The sequence below is a fragment of the Canis lupus genome, chromosome 32 (assembly GCF_003254725.2).
Source record: "Canis lupus dingo isolate Sandy chromosome 32, ASM325472v2, whole genome shotgun sequence".
Classification (NCBI taxonomy): Eukaryota; Metazoa; Chordata; class Mammalia; order Carnivora; family Canidae; genus Canis; species Canis lupus.
This window is the reverse complement of record NC_064274.1, coordinates 3,015,787-3,036,715: the sequence shown is the minus strand read 5'-3', so window position 1 is coordinate 3,036,715 and position 20,929 is coordinate 3,015,787. Positions and strand designations below refer to the sequence as shown.

General features: G+C 44.2%; 1 protein-coding gene across 3 annotated transcripts in view; it reads right to left on the bottom strand.

Annotated features, from left to right (window-relative positions):
• The window catches only part of ANXA3 (annexin A3), a 43,492-nt gene that overhangs the window by 22,110 nt on the left and 453 nt on the right, over positions 1-20,929 (bottom strand). Inside the window, exons 1-6 of one of the 3 annotated variants that reach the window (XM_025426979.3) lie at positions 20,695-20,817; positions 19,578-19,656; positions 17,367-17,418; positions 7,621-7,708; positions 4,660-4,754; positions 1,783-1,896 (exon numbers count right to left, since the gene is read on the bottom strand). In XM_025426979.3, coding sequence (XP_025282764.1) covers positions 1,783-1,896; positions 4,660-4,754; positions 7,621-7,708; positions 17,367-17,381 — 312 coding nt within the window. In that variant the 5' untranslated portion in view covers positions 17,382-17,418; positions 19,578-19,656; positions 20,695-20,817. Of the gene's footprint in view, positions 1-1,782; positions 1,897-4,659; positions 4,755-7,620; positions 7,709-17,366; positions 17,419-19,577; positions 19,657-20,023; positions 20,114-20,694; positions 20,818-20,929 lie in introns of those variants that run through there. The other 2 variants (XM_025426961.3, XM_035709607.2) reach the window with 2 other exon arrangements.

Sequence of the window (20,929 nt, the reverse complement as noted above, 5' to 3'; positions counted from 1 at the left end):
TAAGGTAGTTGGTCCATAGACTCCAACTGCCATAGCTTTGGATCTGCCCCACAGTTTGCCAAGAAGTCATGCTCCCTCCAAGCTGCTCTCAGCAAGTTACCGAACATGGAAGAAGTACCAGAGCTGGGTCATTTCTGCCCCACTTGGGACTTCTCCAAAGGGCAATCTTTGCTCAGGAGCTCCCCATTGGCCTGCCACAACTTTCTCAGAGCTCTATATGGAAGCTCTTCCTATCTGAGCCTACTTCCTTCCCTCCCTCTCTCCTTTTATGTGTGTCAGAGACCTGTATTACCATCTGAAGCTTCACCCAACCTATTCTGCTCTGTCTCCTCTTTATCCTTCATAAGATTTCCCCCCGGTAGTCTCTTGTGTATTTCATTCCATCTTGCCATCTGCTTCTTGGGGGCCCATATCTCTTCCAAGGAAGAGAAAGTCCTATCTCTGATAAGGAGTTAGAATACAGCTTATTCCTTGGACCTAGACTCCTTCCTGCCTCTTGTTCTTGTCAACACATTTGTTGAGTACCTACTTCATTGCAGGTTTTCCTCTTGGAACAGAAGATACAGACCAAGACTGATGAGGTTCCCAACTGTGATAGAGATTTGCCTTTTAATTGAATGGACAAAAAAATAAAAAAACAAATAAGTGGGGGGGGGGACAAGCTAACTTTAGATGGTAATAGGTGCAATTAAGAAAATAAAACGGAGTGAATTGATAGAAAATATATGGAGGGAAAACATTCCAGATAGAAAGAACATCATATATAAAGACCTCAAGGTAGGAATAAACTTAGAATGTTCAAGCAGCAGAGAGAAGGCCAGTGTAGCTATAGAGTTGAATTGAGGAGAGAGGGAGGAGAGGGTGTGGTGGGCAGTTTAATGGAACTTTACCAACGTGGCTAGGCTTCAATCCTCAGTTATGCAATCAAATACAATCTAGGTGCTGCTATGAAGGTATTTTGTAGATGTAACTAAAATCCATTATTGTCTTTAAGCAAGGGAGATCATATTAGACATTTTAGGTGGGCCCAATTTAGTTAGTTAAAAGGCCTTAAGAGCAGAGCTCAGGCTTCTCTGAAGAAAAAATTCTACTTGTGGGCAGCAGCTCCAGCTTTGCTAAGAGTTCCAGCCTGCCCTTCCTGACAACCTGCCCAACAGATTTTAGATGTGCATAGTAAGATCCTTAATTAGGTAACAAATTTCTTGCAATAAATCTTGGTGAATGGATTCCAGTTGGGCAAAAATAGAGGCAAGGGACCAATGAGGAAGGCACTGATATTGTCCAGTCAAGAGATGGTCGTGGTTGAACTAGAAAGGTAGTAATGGGTTTTGAGAGACACACATACATTTCTGATAGATAGACTTGCAGACGTATTTAGGAGAAGAGCAAATGGACTTGCAGATAGATTTGGGGAGCTTTGAAGAGTGAGGGAAAGAAGGGATCAGAGGTAATCCTAGGTTTCTGACCTAAACAATGGGGTGGATGATGGTGCCATTTACTCTCTGTGACAACAAAGTAATAAATTTGACTCTTTGAGTCCAAAACCAAGGAAATGAAATTCGGATAAAGATGATATCCTTTCAGCCCAGGAACATTTGGGCTCAAGGTTCCACAATCGTCCCCCATTTCAGGATTGTTCTACCACTTGGGTAGCACAGCATCAGAATGACATCCAAGTCTATCCTATTTACACCCATATCTCAAGTGTGCACTGGAAGTAAATCATTATTCTTGATGACATAGTCGAATCTTAGGCAGAAATGGTTCATATTGGGCTCATACCTTCATGGATTTCTTCAGCTGTTTTGCATCAAACACAGCTGGAGGAGTCACAAGGGCCACCATAAGTTGCTTAAAGTGGCCAGAGAGATCACCCTTCAAATCATCTTTCAGTTCCTAAAATAAAAAACCCCAAAGAGGAAAGCATGAAGTACTTTTCCTTTTTCTTTCTTTAAAGTCACATCATGAAAGATAAACAAATATATCAATTCAGACAAAAACATGCCAATTCACAGGGAATAGAGAAATGGTGAAATATTTCTAAGCATATCACTGCATTTTGTGATTGCTTCCAAAATGTTCTGTTTTATAGGTTTTTGGAAGGAAAGCCAGTGGAGGAGGTTACACAGGTGCCACAGATAGGAACTGTGTATCAAAATGCAATTCCCAGGCCCCAGAGGCTCTCAATACTTGAGTTGGGGTGGAGGAAGAAGAAGAGGAAGAGGAGCCCTATAAATCACACCCAGCTTCATGAGTAGATGCTTCTCAATGACTGCCAAAGAGCCCTGGAGAGAAAAGGGAAGGAAGTACAGTGCCTGGTCACCTGCCTCTGCTAAGTGTGTGAGACCAGGAGTCATCAAAGCAGTTTTCTGGCAACAACAGCAGGGAAAACCGTAAATATAATGGGGCTGGCATTGCTTCTTATTGTCCTTTGTCCCTGTTTCACACATTATATATGTACAGTCCGTTTCCTCTGCTTGAAGGCAGGCAACATGGTTATTTTCAATATTCAAAGGAGCATTATTGAATTATTATTTTTCTTGCTCTTGATTATTTTCAGCTCTGAGAGAGGCTGGCAGCCTCCCAGATCGCTATGACAATGTGCTACATCCCAACATCTACTATGCCACTGGGGGGCTTGGCGGGGGGCGGCAGGCAAAACAAATGAGATAGAGCCAAGTGTCAATAGTTCTGCTTTCATTACCAGAGGGAATTTCCTCTCTAAATGCTAAACTCTACTGCCATCTTCCTCAATCCAGAACTTTCCAGCTGAATCTGACTCCACACATTCTCATTCCATCCCACTGTGAGAAATGGTGTCACCGTTCACCTCATCCTTCCTCCGTATTTGGAAATCCTGAAAGGCCAACGTATCATTCGTGTCCTCTAGACACGAGTGTTGTGTGTTGTCAGGAAGCTTGGCAATTAATTTAATTTGACAGATGTGTATTGGGCATCTGCTCTGAGCTAAGCATTTAAAGGTGAGTGATGATGGGGGGACACAGGGCTAGCTGAGGACAAAGCACACTGACAAGTCCTTGAAACAAGGAGAGTGACATTCCTCTACAGACTCAACTGCCTCGATGTTCATACTTTGCTAAGGGCAGAAGGCAATCTTAGCCAGACCCCCAGGACCTGTAAGACTACTTTAACATATAAAAATTCCTTTAGAAATTTCCCCTTAACTCTAAACGCCCAAGACATGTGTTGACAATCATCCTCCAAGCACATGGCCCACCGGTACACATCTGAAGGGTCTCGTGACTCAGGCTTTATTAGACGGTAATAAGTGACCTTTCCCCAACAATGCTGGTCCCCTCAAGGCCCTGGAAACCTTGCTTCCAGAATTCCTTAGAGAGTACGCTATCCCCAAGCCCCTCCCGCTCCCAGGTGTATAATCAGCCACCCCTCACAGGCCCCGGACAGCAGCTCTTCCTGCCCACGGGTCCTGTCCCCAGGCTTTCATAAAACCACCATTTTGCACCAAAGACGTCTCAAGAATTCTTTCTTGGTCATCGGCTCCGGACCTCAGACCTCACTCCACCAAACCTCACCTATATTCCAAAACTTTATCAAGTGAGACACAGTCTTTACTCCTAGGATATTATGCCCTAATAGGAAAACCAAAAAACCAAAAACACTGTCTCGGTTCTCACCTGGTCTCAACAGCCTGACTGCTTTCTGTTACCACTCTTTCCCCTCCACAGTTTGTGAGCCACAGAAGTTAAAATAATCTTTCAAAAATGTAAATCAGTTTCTAGTACTCCCTTGCTTACAGACTTCCAATGATTCCCTATCATTCTTGGAATAAAACCTAAACTCTGTACGAAGACCCCATGGCCCAGCATAGTCTAACCCTCTCCAACCCCATCTCTTCCATCTACTCCCCTTAGGCTCTGTACTCCTGCCATATTAGAAGTCTGTCTGTTTTTTACATATTCTCAGCTTGTTTTTGCCTCAGGGGTTTTGCATGTGCTGTGCCTTCTGTCTGAAATGCTCTTCCCCAGATCCAGAGTGATACTCGACTCCTCACACAGAATAGTTTATTACTGAACAAATATACCATGTGGAAAAACCACAAACGTTCTTGCACAGTTCTTGTATAGTTTCTGCTACTTAGTAAATTTTCATTTGCTGAATAAATCAAATCTACAACTACAAAGGTATTTTAAAGTCAGAAGAGAAATCAAAGATGATCTAAGACAGGGTCTATCAGATAATTGGCCAGATAATTCTTTTGCTGTGTGGTCCATCTTGTGCATCACAGGATCTTTAGCAGTATCCCTGACCTCCCCCCACTGATTCCAAAAACATCCCCCTCTCTCTCTCTCTCTCGCTCCAGGTGTGATAATCAAAGATATTGCCAAATATCCCTTGGGGAGCAGAATCATTCCAGTTTAAAGCCACTGGTCTAGGACAACCCTCCTTATTCAACAGGTGAAAAAATTAAGGCCTAGGCAGATCAAATAACATGAGCAAGCCCATTCAGCCTGTTAAGGGCCAAACCAGGACTCAAACTCCAGGCTACTGACTGGATACACAAGGTACTTTCTGTTATACTCGGCCTGAAACAAAAGATCCGTGGGTGTAATCACGCAGGAGCATCCCTGACCCATAGTGATTAGCTCTTTACTGGCTGTTATGTTAATCAAATTGTACCTTCCCATATGCTGCTTGATATTCCCGAACAATCAGCTGGCGCTGTGCATTCGTCCTTTCAGTCAGAATGCTGATGAGCGTTTTCTCTTCGGTTCCTAAATGAAACGAAAGTGATTTTACTCACCATCAACCCAAAGATGCTTAATATCTGTTGTGAACAAAAGAAAACGTGATGAATCGTTTGAAACCAATGCACAGAGGAAGGGAAGAATTTGGGTTGAATTCATTCTCCTTCTCTTTCCTCTGTCACTCGTCTCTCATTCTATGTTCCCTTATCAATGACATCACTACAGATACAGTCATCTAACCAAAACTCCTGGCTGTCATCCTGTACTCCTTTCTTTTCTTCCCTCCCTACATTGTAGCAATCATCTGCATTTCTTGAATCTGTCCTCGTCTCTGCCCCTGTGTACACATCGTATTTCACCGAGAAACTTCAACAGCCTCCTGATTTGGCCACCTTACAATTCATATCATACATTACTGCCTCACTAAATTCTCTAAAATGTGCCTGATCATGTCAATCCCTTGGCTGAAATCCTAATGGCTCTCTATAACCTTCAGGATGAAGCTCGAGCCCCTTAGCTCATACACCTGCTCATCAGGGTCTAGCTCCTGCCTTAAGTCTCTGTTCTAATTTTCTACCCCTTCTCTGCATCTGTATGCCCTTTGCCCCTAGACTTCAACAGTAACTACTACTACTGGCAGCTGCATGAAGTTTGCATGCTAGGAGGTTTTTCACCTCTTAGTTTTGTACATGCTCAAGACCAAAAATTAAAACAAGCTGCCTCATGGTTCAGAGACTGGATCTGACACATCCCTAATGCAAATACCATTATGACACTTGGCTCTGGACTGAGAACACATCAGTAATGGGCCTCATAAGCATCTCAAATCAGGTCTGCAACCCAAAATGCAAAAGTTTGTGAAGAAACATAATATTAAGAAAAGAAATAGAATGTAAGACTATTATTTCATTCAATTTGACATTAGCCTCATGGAACAGTCTACTCAACATTGAGCATAAGTAGGGAAGGCATAGAGATAAATGAAGAAATAACTGCCATTTAAAGACAGAAAAATATAAACCCAAACAGACAGAAATAAGAGAATATTATACTGATATAAAACCCCTAAGAGTATATTTCATGGAATTGACAAACTGACCCTAAAATTCAGAGTGGAGGGCAAAGGGCCAAGAAAAGCTTTCCTCTTGCTAGACACTAATCATAAAATTAGAATAGTAATTATGACAATGTGGTATTGAGACAGGATAGGCAAACAGACCAATGGAGCATAACAGAGCAGAAACATAGAGAAACTTTCAAGATGAAAGCAGCATTACAAATCAGTGTGCAAAAGATGTGTTATTTGATAAATTGTGCTGGGACAATCAACTGGCCACAGGAGATAAAATAAAATTAGATACCTTTAAATAACTTACACAAGCATTAATTCCAGGTAGACTGAAAATCTCAAAGTGAAAATTAAGATTGTAAAACTTTGGGGAGAAAATACAGGAGAATATCTTTATGAGCTCATTACAAAAAAAATACATAGGAAAAATACTGGCAAATCTGATTTCACTGAAATTTAAAATTTCTATGCAATATAAGTCATATAACCAATGTTAAAAGAAAAACACAGACTGGGAGAAGATATTTTCATGGATTGTAATTTTTTTTTACGTTTGTACCCAGAATTTGCAAAAAACAATCTTGCCAATCATGAAGAAGACAATCCAAGATATGAAGACATAATTCACTGAAGGAGCAAATGAACAAGAAAGGAGGAGACTGCCGTATCAGTCACGGTGGATAAGGAGGAGAGAGGAAGCAAACACACCTACAGGATGAGATACAACTGTAGACCTACTCAACTGGGAATCAGAATAGTGTGACCTTAGCAAGTACTGGTGAGAATAGGGAGCAAGGGTAAGTCTCATGTACTGTCGGGAGGAATGCTCACTTCCATAGTCATTTCAGACAGCAGTTTGGCAAAATTTCTAGTTAATTTGAAGGTGGACACCTTCAACCTAGAAATTCCATTTGTTATATTCTAAAGAAATGCTAGCAAACAACAAGACATAAGCAGAAATGTTCAATGCAGCATTTTTATATAATAGAAAAAATTGTAGGCAATTTACATGTTCCATCAATATCCCATCTTATAATAACTCAATAGACTACTATGAAAGTAAAGTTAATGAAATATAGCTAAACAGAGCAACATGGAAAAATTTCAAAAACAAAATGTTAAGGGATAAAAAGAAGTTGCAGAAGAACGTCCTTACAACACACAGTATCATTCCAGTTTATACTGTTAGAGACCGTGCAAAACAATATGTACGTACACATGTAGTTAAGGAACTAAAAGTTTAAAAAAAAAAAAAAAGGAACTAAAAGTTTCATGGGAATAAACTCTACTTTAGGATGGTGTTTTATCCCTAGGAAATGGGGTGGGAAAGAGGTCCAGGAAGAATCAGCAGGAATGTTATCTATAATAATGTATTATGATGATCACTCCTGTTGGTACCAGTGATGGTGATATACTATTTCATAGGAAGTAAAACGTGGGAAATATTAAGATTTAATAAAACTCGGTGCCTTATGCATTTTTCCTCCTTATTTCACAATTTTTATTTATTTATTTTTTAGAGGGGGTCAAGGAGGGGCAGAGGGTGAGGAAGAGAGAATCTTAAGCAGGTTCCACATCCAGTGTGGAGCCTGACACAGGGCTTGATCTCAAGACCCCAAGCTCATGACCTGAGCTGAAATCAAGACTCAGATGCTTAATCCAATGAGCCACCCAGGCACCCCACTACTTCACAGTTTTTAAAAGTCCCTTATAATTTCTCTAGTCAAGTAAGCCAACTTGGGCAAACTGAACCAATGCGCTTTTAAATTCTAATTTTCCTGATTTGCTTCAACATGAAGAGAGGAATTGCGAAGCAGTACTCACCAATTCCTCTGATTGCTTTGCGAATGGCTTCAGCATCCACTGATGGGCTGAAGCCCGGGTAATCGTGCATTGTCCCTCGGTGTCCACCCTGGAAGGAAATATTTGAAAGTGCCACTAGTTCGAAATGACCTCTTGGTTGGCATTTGCACATGCATGCTAGAAGCACAACCCATAATTTGTGACATTTTCTTTCCCTTAAGGAGTCAAGGTTCAAGAGACTCTCCTGTTCCCAGACATGCAGGCAATATGACATTTGCCACATATACAAAGAGGCCTCTCCTTCCCCCCTCTTGTGTAACAAATTAGAAATACAAAACATTTATTCTCTAAAGCAATAAATTGTGTTAATCCCAGTGACTCTGAAGAATATTTGTTTTAAAGAGGCATCTACATGAAAGCAATTAGAAAGCGAGAATTTCCTGTATCATTGTTTTCAAGTGATAACTCAAAGCTCTTCACTGCACTTCACACAGAAGCAACTGCGGTTTACAGACCTCAGGATGGTTTTTTTTTTTTTTTTTTTTTAGGATGTTTTAGTTAATGCTGACCATTGTCCTTAGGGAACCCTACACCAAAGGATCCACAATGAAAACCCCATTAGGACTGCCTGTTCTTGAGCTTTGTTTAACAGGTGTGCAGCTGCAGCTGATAAATTCCCTTTTGAAAGCTCCATTGACATAGATCTTCAGGAACAGTATGGAAATGAAAAGTGCCATGATACTAATTTTAAACACACAAATTAGTAACATGTCAGTAAGCTGGGAAAGACCATCTTATGAAGAATAAAATATCTCAAAACTGGTTAGGAAACTATAGAACAACCACAAAGGTGCTGAGACAAATACAAGTGAACATGAATTTATACGGCATTTCCTACTCTTGGAATAAGAACATGTTTCTACAGTAATATTGTTTTCTTTCTAAACTGATTTTCCTACCCTGCTACTGAACAATATTGGCTCTGCTGTCTTGTGCTTATATGGCTTCATTTAGGCTCTCTTGAAGTGTTTAATATTTTCATGACAGGACATTATCTTGTCACATTAAAGTGAATGGAAAACAAATGTTCTGGCACAGTAAAAAATGATAATCTGCTGATTCAATAGATTAAGTTGAACAATTTGCTCCAATACAACCAAAATAGAGAGCTTGAATTCTATAAGAATGATTATAACAGTTCAGAAACTAGTTGTAAATGTGTCTGATCTAAAGGCACCTGTAAGAAATCAGTCACTTCCACATAATCTTCAGAGAATCCTTTCTCTGAGGCTTAACAAATATTTTACGGATTCACAGAGTCAATTGGCTTCCTTTCATTTCCATCCATCTCGGAACTTTTGTGTTGATTTATTTGTCCATCTTATGTGTCTGGCGTTTTAAAAGAACCACCACAATATTAGAGCATTTAAGTGCTTCATGCCTAGAACCACGCAAGACACTTCATATGGGTTAGTGTAATCTGCACAACAGCCCCGATGAGTAAGAGCAACCCATTTCACATGTAAAACACCAAGGTTCAGGAAGATTGGAGAATTTGCTCAAGCCCACATAAGCTAGGTAGGCAGTAAAATCTGTATTTGAATGCAATCATGACCATTCCAGCCCACTCCTAGTCTTCCTTGAATTGTAGTGTCTGTACCCAGGGGAATTCTTTAAAATGCATGTGAATCAAATCCCGCATTAGACATATTGAACACGTTCTTCAGAAATAAGGTGTTAAGGTGGTCTCTATATGTTTAAGAAGTTCCTTGGTGATTTTGTGCTACCCAGGCATTTACATGGTTGCTGCTAAATCCAAGAAGACAAAATTGCAGTCAGATTCCGACGGCTCATGAAAAAGATTTCCATTCTAGCCATGACCTTCACTGCCCTCTACTACCTACACATCAAAATATGCTAAATTCCAATGCGCAAAATTAGAGAAGGTTGAAATTCCCAGTGTGTTATGTAATTTGCCACCTAGTAAGAATTAAATGGGCAGGAACTGTTTGTTTAATTAAAAGAAAAAAGCCACACATACACACACGTACACACACCCCAGTTTGAAAAATGGCTTGGAAATTCTGAAGCAGAATCTTAATGAAAATTTTAAGACTGTTTCAGTTATTTAAATAAACAGGATTATTCGTTTGATAGACTTGGTTACCCAGAATATTCAAAAATATTTACATGAACTATGAAAGAAAATCTTATAGTAAAGAAATGAATAGAATATTTTATTTATTTATTTTTAAAGATTTTATTTATTAATTCATGAAAGACACACAGAGAAAGAGAGAGGCAGAGACACAGGCAGAGGGAGAAGCAGGCTCCATGCAGGGAGCCCGACGTGGGACTCGATCCCGGGTCTCCAGGATCACACCTTGGGCTAAAGGCAGGTGCTAAACTGCTGAGCCACCCGGGGGCTGCCCATGAATAGAATCTTTTAAACTAGCACATGCCAGGCTCTGAACAAAGGGCTTTATAGACAACCTATTTCAGTCTTACCATGACCTTAACAAAGTAGATTTTATTATTCTCATTTAAAATGGAAAAAACTCGATTTCAGAGAAATTATTTGCTTAATATGGCTCTGCTACTAGGGATGGCCTGAGAATGCGAACCCACCTGCTTGTGTCTAAAACGCCCTGTGCTCTCTATCATATCACAATGCTTCACAGGATTCCACACTAGTGGTTCTTGAAGTATATAGATACTGGGTCAGCCATGTCAGCATTACCTGGGAACTTGTCAGACATGCGAATTCTCGGGTCCCATCCAAGTCTTAATGAAACGACAGCTCTGGGGCCAAGACTCAGGATCTGTGTTTTAACAAGCCCTCCAGAGGATTCTAATGCATGCTCAAGTTTGAGAACTGCTGCTCTATTCCATTCTCAGCTGCCCAGAAAACCAAAGCAAAATGAGTAAATAAGTCATAGATTCTTTTATGGGAGGTGGAAGAAGAATTTGATGATGAGCTCATTGTTTCAGGAATGCTGGCATTTTTACAGACAAAACTATTTGCATGGCCTGCTTCATTGCAGGCTTCCTTCTTTAACACTTAAATTACTAATCAAAGCTTGACCTCCTCTTTTTGCACTAACCCTAACACCCTAACAAAGTGTCATGCTAGTGTAGGACACAAATACTTAGCAAAGTTTTATTTTTCCAAAAAAAAATTACGTTTGATCGGATGTCCATCTGCATCCCTTAACCACTTGGTTGCTTTCCTTTTCTCAAACATGACCTTCAGATGCCCCCAAAGGGACAATGATCCTGAAACCAGTTGGAAAATAAATTAAAGCAAGGAATGTCTAAATTAAAGGGGGAGGGGACTAACAGGAGCTCTTGACATTAATAATTGTTGTTATTTGCAGTGCCTGGGCGCCTCGGTCAGTTGAGTGTCTGACTATTGGTTTTAGCTCAGGGTCCCAAGATGAGCCCCGCATCAGGCTTCCTTCTCAGCGAGAAGTCTGCTTGGGATTCCTTCCCTCTTCCTTTCCCCCACCCCTGCTCCTCCCTCTACCCTCTGGGTGGTTCAACAGTTGAGCACCTGCCTTCAGCCCAGGGCGTGATCCCAGAGTCCCAGGATAGAGTCCCGCATCAGGCTTCCTACGGAGAGCCTGCTTCTCCCTCTGCCTGTGTCTCTGCCTCTCTCTCTCTTTCTCTCTCTCTGTATCTCATGAATAAATAAATAAATTATATCTTTTTTTAAAAATAATAAGAAAATAAAATTTCTCTTTCTCTGTATTTCCAGAGCCTAAAACAGTGTTTGGCACACAGTAGATCTTAATAAATATTTGTTGAATGAGTAAGTGAATAAAAAATGCTTCCTTGGGCAGCCCCAGTGGCATGGCGGTTTAGCGCTGCCTTTGGCCTGGGGTGTGATCCTGGAGACCCGGGATCGAGTCCCACATTGAGCTCCCTGCATGGAGCCTGCTTCTCCCTCTCCCTGTGTCTCTGCCTCTCTCTCTTCCTTCTTCTCTGTGTCTCTCACGAATAAAAAAAAAATGCTTTCTTATTCTGAGTCTTGCTTCCTTTGATAATTCTCAAATGCCACTTCCAGACTTTTCAGAGCTCCATGACACACTTCAAAAACCTGATTAATGCATTCTTCTTTTGTAAATGCTGTTCAGATGGGGCTGTCACTACTTCTATTTAGACAGGGCTCCAGAACCTAGGTGAAGTATTTAATCAAACACGAATGGTTAAAAATGAAAGGAGCAAAGATCTGATGATGCAGGCAGGGGCAGACTTGAAAATTTTCTGTCCTTTTAACTACTCTCTTATATTTTGTGTGAAACCTCTATGTCTGTATTAATCGTACTGCTCAGTGCTAAAATACTTGCATTTTCCAACTGCTCTGCATCCACCAAAATATAGGCATTCAAGAGAATCAAATTATACCTCCTCCCCTTCACATTCCTTGCTCTCAATCTAAAACTTTTTCCTCTTTGCCTCTGATTTACCAGGCTTTTTCAATAGCTACTCATTAGATTTGGCAAGTTATACTTTTTATTATGATTAAATGTGAAAGAGGGGCCCTATACTTTCATGAGTGAGTTGGGGCCAGGGAGTGGCAAAGGATAGCTCTTTAACACTTAGTCCATTCAGTCCTAGGAAGCCTCTCTCTTCTGGATCAGATTGGACAGTTTTTTTCTAGACTCTGTCATGAAACAAAGCTCTACTGTTTTGATTTGAAATCCGGATTTTACCTGTTTTTCATTAACTTCCTGCAGAGGGTCATTTTTGCAGCTACCAATATTTATCTAAATAAGCTTTGGGGAACATGGTTTAAAACACATACCCGACTGGAAGGTGCAATCATGTTGAAGAGCACCTAATGAGGCCTGATGCCCATTCTCCTTGGGATGTGAAAAGTCTAGCTCAATAAAAATAGTTATAGAGCCAAATGTTCCAGCCCTGAGATGTGGTAGGCAGGGACACCAGAGGAGAAGGTCAACACAACCACATGCATGTAACACAGGTGTCCTTCCCACACATGTTTTAGATTTGCATGATTAGGAAAAGCAAACACATCAGGAAAGAAATGTGTGATGGGATGTTTCCATCAAAACAAGACATTTGAACTTGACAGGATTCTAACCAACTTCTTGTACCCAAGACCAGTAGCATCATATGCCCAGGACTGATGCCATCCATAGAAGAGAAATGGAAAGGCATGACCTTCCCAAATTCTCTCTCACATTAGCACATTTCGCCTTTCCTGGGAGTTCTGCTGATGTCATTATTTCACATTACACAGCAGAAATGGGACCATTGTGTCCTCGTGGGTCAAAGTGCACCAATCTTGTTCCCAGGAAAGAAAGGAAAGATCAGGTGGGGAAGGAAAGTTGTGCTCTCTTTCTCAAGAGCACATTTTCAGGGATTAGTCTTTCCTATTAGGAAGTTTCCACCCTAACTAAGTCTTCCCCAACTTTTCCACTATCAGCATCCCTTTAGGGCAGCCTGGGTGGCTTAGGATTTTAGCATTGCCTCAGCCCAGCATGGAATCCTGGAGACCAGGGATTGAGTCCCACATTGGGCTCCCTGCATGGGGCCTGCTTCTCCCTCTGCTTCTCCCTGTGCCTCTGTCTCTCTCTCTGTCTCTCATAAATAAATAAATAAAATCTTAAAAAAAACAAAGAATCCCTTTAAGTATTTCTTCTTCATAGACCCCAAGTTTTGAGTGATTCTATCTGCTAATCTGTATTTATTACAAAACATTTACCCAATGTTACTTATTATTAAAGATAGTAAGTTCCAAGCAGAGGTTCTGATCAGCACAAGGTAACCAGTGCCTGAGTGTTAATATAATCTTAGTAAAAAAAAAAAAAAAAAAAAAAAAAAGGACTATGATATTTTAAAATTCTGTGCAGCTTCAGTGTGAGTTATACATGTATGGTACAATAAAGAATATTTCTAGTCTTTGCCCTGGCTTCCTGGAACAGAGCCTCTAAACTATCGGTATTTCCTGATAGGGGTGTCTTTATTTTTTAAAGATTTTATTTTTTTAATTTTTATTTATTTATGATAGTCACACAGAGAGAGAGAGAGAGGCAGAGACACAGGCAGAGGGAGAAGCAGGCTCCATGCACCGGGAGCCCGACGTGGGATTCGATTCCGGGTCTCCAGGATCAAGCCCTGGGCCAAAGGCAGGCACCTAACCGCTGCGCCACCCAGGGATCCCTAGGAGTGTCTTTATTATGCTAACAAGGGACTCATGGCAGACTTCTAGGTAGGTGTAGGATGGAGATGTTTGGTAGTTTGGGAGATGAAGGAGACTGGAGATTAAGTTCAGTCCTGTGGCCAGTGATTTAATCAATCACACCGATGTAATGAAATCCCAGTAAAAACTCTGGATTGAGGTTTGGAGGGATCCCTGGCTGGTGGACACATGATGTGCAGGGAGGGTGATGTGATCCATCCTGACTCCAGAGGGACAGGGCCTTTCCAGACCTTGTTCTATGTGTAGGTAGACTTTATTTAAAAAAAAAAAGAAAAAAGTAATCGTAAATACTGCACTTTCAATGAATTCGGATTTGTTCTAGACAATTACTGAAGATGAGAGGGTCATGAAAATCCTCAAATGTATGGGTCAGAAGAGCAAGTGGCTCTGAGATTTGCAGCTGATGTCTGAAGTAAGGGCCAAACTCTTAAACCTGTGGAGTTTAACTCCACATGGTTAGTGTCTGAATTGTACTGCAGCATACCCGCCTGAAGCGGGAACAGAGTATTCGGTCTTTATATATAAGTATCCAAACCCATAGAATGTACCACAGCAAGAGTGAACTGTAGTGTAAAGTGTGGGCCCTGGAGACTATGATGAGTTAGTGTAGGTTCATCAGTTGCAAGAAATGTACCCCTCTGGAGGGGGATGCTGATAATGGGGAACCCTATGCGTGTGTCTAAGCATGGAGTTTATAGGAAATCTCTGTACCCTTGCTAAAGGGTAAAGGGAACCTAAAACTGCTCTAAAAGATACTGCAAATAGGAATGGTCAGAAAGAATCTATTTGGGGAAAATCCATCTGTTTTCAGATGGCTCAGAGACAGCCTCCAATGGGGAGGAAGATGTTGATCTATAATAAAATCGGGCCCAGGAGTTAGGCAGAAGCTCCTTTACTAAAACAGTTGCAGGGATGTTAATTAGTATGGGATATGCCTTTAAATAACATATGGAAATCATAACGATTAAAACTCAGCATTCTCTGAGTGCTCACTATGTGCCAGGCACTGTTAATGCATTTTACACGATCTGGGTTAATTGTTACAAGCACTAAATGATGTTGGTACTATTGTTATACCCACTTACAGGTGAAATAACAGAGACAGCGAGAGACTAGGTTACTTGCTCCAGGTCATATCCAAGAGCCTGCCTTTTAACCAATTAGAGAGTCAAGAAAAGAAGACCTGAGATTGTGGCTGGACTGTCTTCCTTCTTCCAGGAGAGCCCAATGCAGCAGGTACCTGCTGCTTTAAGTGTTTAACTACCCTTTTGATGAACTCTTTTAAGACAAAGTTTGTAGGCATCACATTTGTGTAAAGTTACATTTTTGTAAAATGTCTTTTATCCCTTGGTTCCAGAGTGGCTCTCCATTCCCTCTCCTGATTTATTAAAGTTTGGAGTGGGGAAGGGAAATATATAACAAGTTAAGATGTTATAACAGTTCATAATGATTACGGTGATTATGAGTTTGGAAAAATTTTAGTAGGGGGGCACGTGGGTGGTTCAGCGGTTGAGCGTCCGCCTTCAGCTCAGGTCGTGATCCCAGGGTGCTGGGAACAAGTCCTGAGTCAGGCTCCCTGCGGAGAGTCTGCTTCTCCCTCTGCCTGTGTCTCTCATGGATAAATAAATAAAATCTTTAAAAAAAGAAAAATTTTAGTAGGATAATAAAAATACTTAGTGAGGATTCAAACAAATGGTAAAAGGAAGTTAGGAAATGGCCAAGGAGCAAAGGGCCTGGAACATTTGCTTGAGAAAGCCAGTACCCTGGGAGGCACATATGGGGAAGACATTGCTATGCCACCTTAACAAAAAGTCCGCTGCAGCTGCGCTGGTGGGACGGGCGCCCCGCGACGGAGGCGGTCAGAGCCGCTCCAGCTCCGGATGCAGAGGAGCAGGACACACAGCCCCGGGCCAGGAAGCCGAAGCCTCACAACCCAAACTCAACAACCGCTACAACAACGGCTGGTTCGCCCCAAGACGGTGGGCGTGGAGCCCAGGGCCGATGGCGAGGGTCTAACTGTGCTCACTAAGTGGAGACCCGGCCAGTGGAAACTACCTGCCACCTCCCACGTGCAGGCCGCCACCAGCGGGAACGCGGGGCCACTCTCAGCGGCATCAGGTACCCAGTCCTGGAGACCGAGGACCGCCCAGATGTGCGCAGGACAAGAGGCTGGCCCCGCCACCCCCAGGGCTCCTAAGCACCTGCCTGCCACTTCCAAGGCAACAGCCACAGCAACCCCTACACCTGTCATGCTCCTTAGACGTCCTAATTTGTAGGTTTCCCGAGTGCCTGCCATGGACCGAAGGGCAACCTACAGGGGCCCTTGGTCCAAAGAGCACAAAGCGATAAGGTATCAGGGTTTCTCATCAGCGGTTAAGTAGGAGAACAACATGCCTGACCAGAGATATATGCAACATCTCCGGAGGAAATAGTTATGCCACACAGATTGTTGACTCCTCTGAAGCAATGAGAGGGCTGCAACATCTAGCATACACAGACCTAGGAAACCAGCTCTTCCTGATCTTCACCCGCAATGTACTACAACAGCAGCCAAAGGCTTCTCTCTTGACCACATCACTCCAATAAACTCACCATCCCCTGGGAACAACAAACTGATCTAGAGTTTTGGTGAAAAGCACGGACTTACTTGATTGCTTATTTGTGTTTAGGTGTGATGTGCTTTTGTGTATAAGAGGGGAAAAGAGAACAGAATAGGTACAGAAATCTCAGGGGTGCTTTTTAAATTATGGGAACAACAACAAAAACATGTGCATAAAAGGAAGTTGACCACATTAACCATTTTTGAGCCTAAGTTCAGCAGTGGTGAGAAAATTCACATTATTGTGAAACAGATCTCCGGAACTTTTTCATTGTGCAGAACTGAAATTCTTTACTCATTAAGCAAACAAATCCCTTTCAGTCTCTGGCAAACACAACCCTATTCTTAGTCTCTAAGAATTTGACTTCTTTAGATGCCTCATATAATGGAATCATAGTATTTTGTCTTTTTATTACCGGTTTATATGCAGTTAAGTAGATCAATATTTTTCTTTTAGGCTTTTGGTTGTGTCATGGTTGTAACTGTCTTTCCTACTCCGCGATACTTTTTAACATTCACCCATATTTCATCTCTTTCATTTCAGTATTTTATCCATCTGGAATGCATTTTAGTGTATGAAGGGGGAAGGAATACAGATTTATTTTTACCCAAATGGCTAGAAATTTCCCTAACATTATTTATCGAATAAGCCATCTTTTCCTAATATGAAATTAAATATTATCATATAAACTCCCAAATCACCTACTGAATTTACTCTGTTATTAACCTCTGCTTCCGTGTCATCACAAATTATTTTAAACATGTACCTCTACAATACCTGTTTATATTTTATTATTTTTAGACATCCCCTAGCTTTTTTGGAACGTTATATTTTCAAATCAACCTTTTATCAACTTTCAAAAAATTTTTTTAAGTTTTGACTTTCTGTATTTTGAGTTGACTAAATTACTGTATTATGAAGGCTTGAGTTTTACTTACCCAGATGGAAGCCATGATATCCCACCTTTGCTTGAGTTAAGATCACACTAACCTATTAAAAGAAAAAGATTACTAAACAGAATAAATATGGGATTCAGAATACAATAATCTCAGGATAGCCCTAATCTTTAGATTCTCCAGAAAACAGAAGTCAACATTCAAAGAGAAACCACCTCAGTAAGACAATGTGTCTCTAACATCAAACTAAGCAAACATTTACTGAGCACCTACTATATACAAGGGGCTGTGCTGGACATGGGAAGGGGTCAAAGCAAAAGAGAAAAAAATCCGTGTGCTTAAGGGGTTTACATACATGTTTCCTGGAAAGCAAATTCTTGACTCGTTTAAAAATCCAACAGAACTATGTTGATTCCTGAGTTCTTTTAACCAGGATAGATACCATCGTGGGGAACAACAACAGAAACAGAAATGGTCTCCCCTGACCCCATCCCCAAGCAAATTTTAGCTGGCTTCAATTCGATTCTGTGTGTTTGATTGTGTTATCTTCATTTACATTTTACAAGGCTCCAAGCCTACGCCTGTTACAAACAGACCTGCCTGCTCTTTGAGGAGGCAGTCTAGCTCCTGGTAGGCCACAGCGGTAAAAAGGGCAATTTTTTGGTGGAGCCCTACTGGGAACCCAGGCGCTTTTCATATGTAGACATTATCCAAACATGCTGGCATATCTCCAGGGTTGATTTAGAAGTGCAAGTTGCTCCCACCAATCCTGGGAACAAAATATTCTAAAAATTCAATGATAGCCCCAGAACAAAGTTCAGTAGGAAATTACACTAGTTGTCCCTGTTGATGGTTAGCCTGATTTTTTCAGGTCCTCTGTAGCCCAGGGCAGTGGGCTTTCTGGTTACCAGGTGTAACACCATATCCCTCTAGATACATAGTGGATAAAAGGTGTCACTACTTCTGATTTTGCCTCTTAAAGCCCAATTTCTTTGAGCTTTGGTTTCCGCATCAGTAGAAAGGGTAGCGAGGGGACTGCTCCTGGCATAGATTGAAATCCTATGTGTAATAATATCAGCTGGCATTTTGAGTTCTCACTATGTGCCAGGTAACATAAAAAGCACTGGGAGGCTAATTCCACAAGAGTTTTTGTCATGTTCGTTCATTGGGGCATAAAAGGCAGCAAAAAAATACTTATTGAATGAATGATTTACTGTAAGCTCACAACAGGCTAGGGAGCTAGGTGTCATCGATAACATCTCCACTTTGCACATAAAGAGGCTGGGCACAGGGATCCCTGGGTGGCGCAGTGGTTTAGTGCCTGCCTTTGGCCCAGGGCGCGATCCTGGAGACCTGGGATCGAATCCCACGTCGGGCTCCCGGTGCATGGAGCCTGCTTCTCCCTCTGCCTGTGTCTCTGCCTCTCTCTCTCTCTCTCTGTGAGACTATCATAAATAAGTAAAAATTAAAAATAAAAAAAAGAGGCTGGGCACAGAGACGGTAGCAACGATGTTCCAACCAGCCACACAGCAGATGAGTGTCCCCCTACTGAGTCTGGACAGTCACACTCCACAGGTGTGACATTAACTCCCCTGCGTCTGCCTTAGCAGGTGCCTGTCCCACACCGCCGCAGCTGATGTTCAATATGGGATGATCTGGGAGACTCTGTAAATTATTAATAATTATTACTGACTTCAATTGTAAGAGGTAAAGAAATCCCTGCACAGCGGAGGCCAAGGGACCTAACAACAGAACTTTGAACATCCTTCTCAGGAAGGGGTTTGAACATCTACATCATTTCCTTTACTCCATCTTCCCTCCCTATTTCTTAGCAGATGGCTCTGCACCAGCCCCACGGCTCTGAGAACAAGTGTCTGGGTTTCTTGTCACCTTGAAAGTCCCTTTCTTGTCCCTCTGAGGTTTTCTGCCTTCATAGGGCCCAGGGTGAGATCTTTGGAGAACGATGTTTTAATGAGTCACATCTTTGTGATGTCGATAAAACAAGGTGTGAAGGCGGCTGTCCGTCCTCAAGGGCAGTCTTTTTTTTTTTTTTTTTTTTAATTTATTTATGATAGAGAGAGAGGCAGAGACACAGGCAGAGGGAGCAGCAGGCTCCATGCAGAACTCGATCCCGGGTCTCCAGGATCACACCTGGGCCGAAGGCAGGTGCTAACCGCTGCGCCACCCGGGGATCCCCCAAGGGCGGTCTTGAAGTCGGGGCAGAGCGACCAAGCCCGGGGAGGGGGCACTGACCCCGGCTGCGCTGCGATCGGAGGAAAGGCGAGTCTTTGCAAGGAGGAGTGAAGTCGCTCCGTTTACTCCCTTCTTCCGCCTCCAAAAAATGAAACAGGTGAACTGAAATGAACGGTCTCCGGGCAGGGGAGAAAAGGCGCACGAGGGCGGGTGCGGTTCCCAGGCCCCGGCTCCGAGCTCGGAGCTCGGCAGCGGCCCCGCCCGGGACCCCGGGACCCCGGGACCCCGGGACCCCGGGGCGGTTCCGACCCAGAGCGCGGCGCCGGCCGCGAGGGCAAAGACCAGGGCGCGGGCGCTCCCGCCGCTACGACCCTCCCGGGCGCCGCCCTTCCGCTGCCCCGCGCCGGGGGCCCCCGCCCTGCAGCCCCGCGGGAGTGGAGGGGAGCGGCCCCCCCACCCCATCACCCACCCCCCACCCCCCACCCCGGCGGGGCCGCAGCTCGTACCTGGGGTGCTGCAGTCCGCGGGGCGCTCGGCGACGGCCGCACCCCTACCCCCGCCCACCTGCCCCCCCGCCCCTGCCCCTGCCCCCGCCCCATATCCCCGCCCCCTGCCCCCGCCCCCGCCCACCTGCCCCCGCCCCTCCCTCCTCCACCCGCCCTGCCCCCGCCCCTCCCTCCTCCACCCGCACCCCCCGCACCCCTGTCCCCGCCCACCTGCCCCCTGCCCCCGCCCCCGCACCACTGTCCCCGCCCACCTGCCCCCGCCCCCACCCCCCTCCTCCACCCGCCCTGCCCCCGCCCCCGCCCCTCCCTCCTCCACCCGCCCTGCCCCAGCACCCCCCGCCCCCGCACCCCTGTCCCCGCCCACCTGCCCCCCTCGCCCCTGCCCCTGCCCCCGCCCCATATCCCCGCCCCCTGCCCCTGCCCTCGCCCACCTGAGCCCCCGCCCACCTGCCCCCGCCCCCGCCCCTCCCACCTCCCCCCGCCCCTCCCCCCCGCGGTGCCCGAGCTCCCCCCGCCCCCTCCCCCCCGAAGCCGACTTCCTGGGGTCCAGCCCCTCCCTCGCGCTAGTTCCTCACCGCGACTGCATCGCCCGCGTCCGCGCAGGCCCCGCGGCTTCCAGGCCCGCCCGGCTGCTCGGCCTGGACCCGGCGGCCACGGGGCCCCGCGCTCACCCCGGGGCAGGCGCGGTCGGGCTCCGCCGCCAGAACACGCCCCGGCGGGCCCGTGCAGCCGCCCCGGGAGGCAGACGCGGCCCCGGGTGTCCGAGACGCCGCCACGGCCCCGGAGCTCCTGCGAAGGCGTCGGAGGCCGGAACGTCGTGGACAGAGGAAGCAATCCCAGAATTTACTCCACCCTAGAGTGGCAACTGCTAGCGGCGGAGGCGGGCGCGCCAGACCCTCCTCCCCC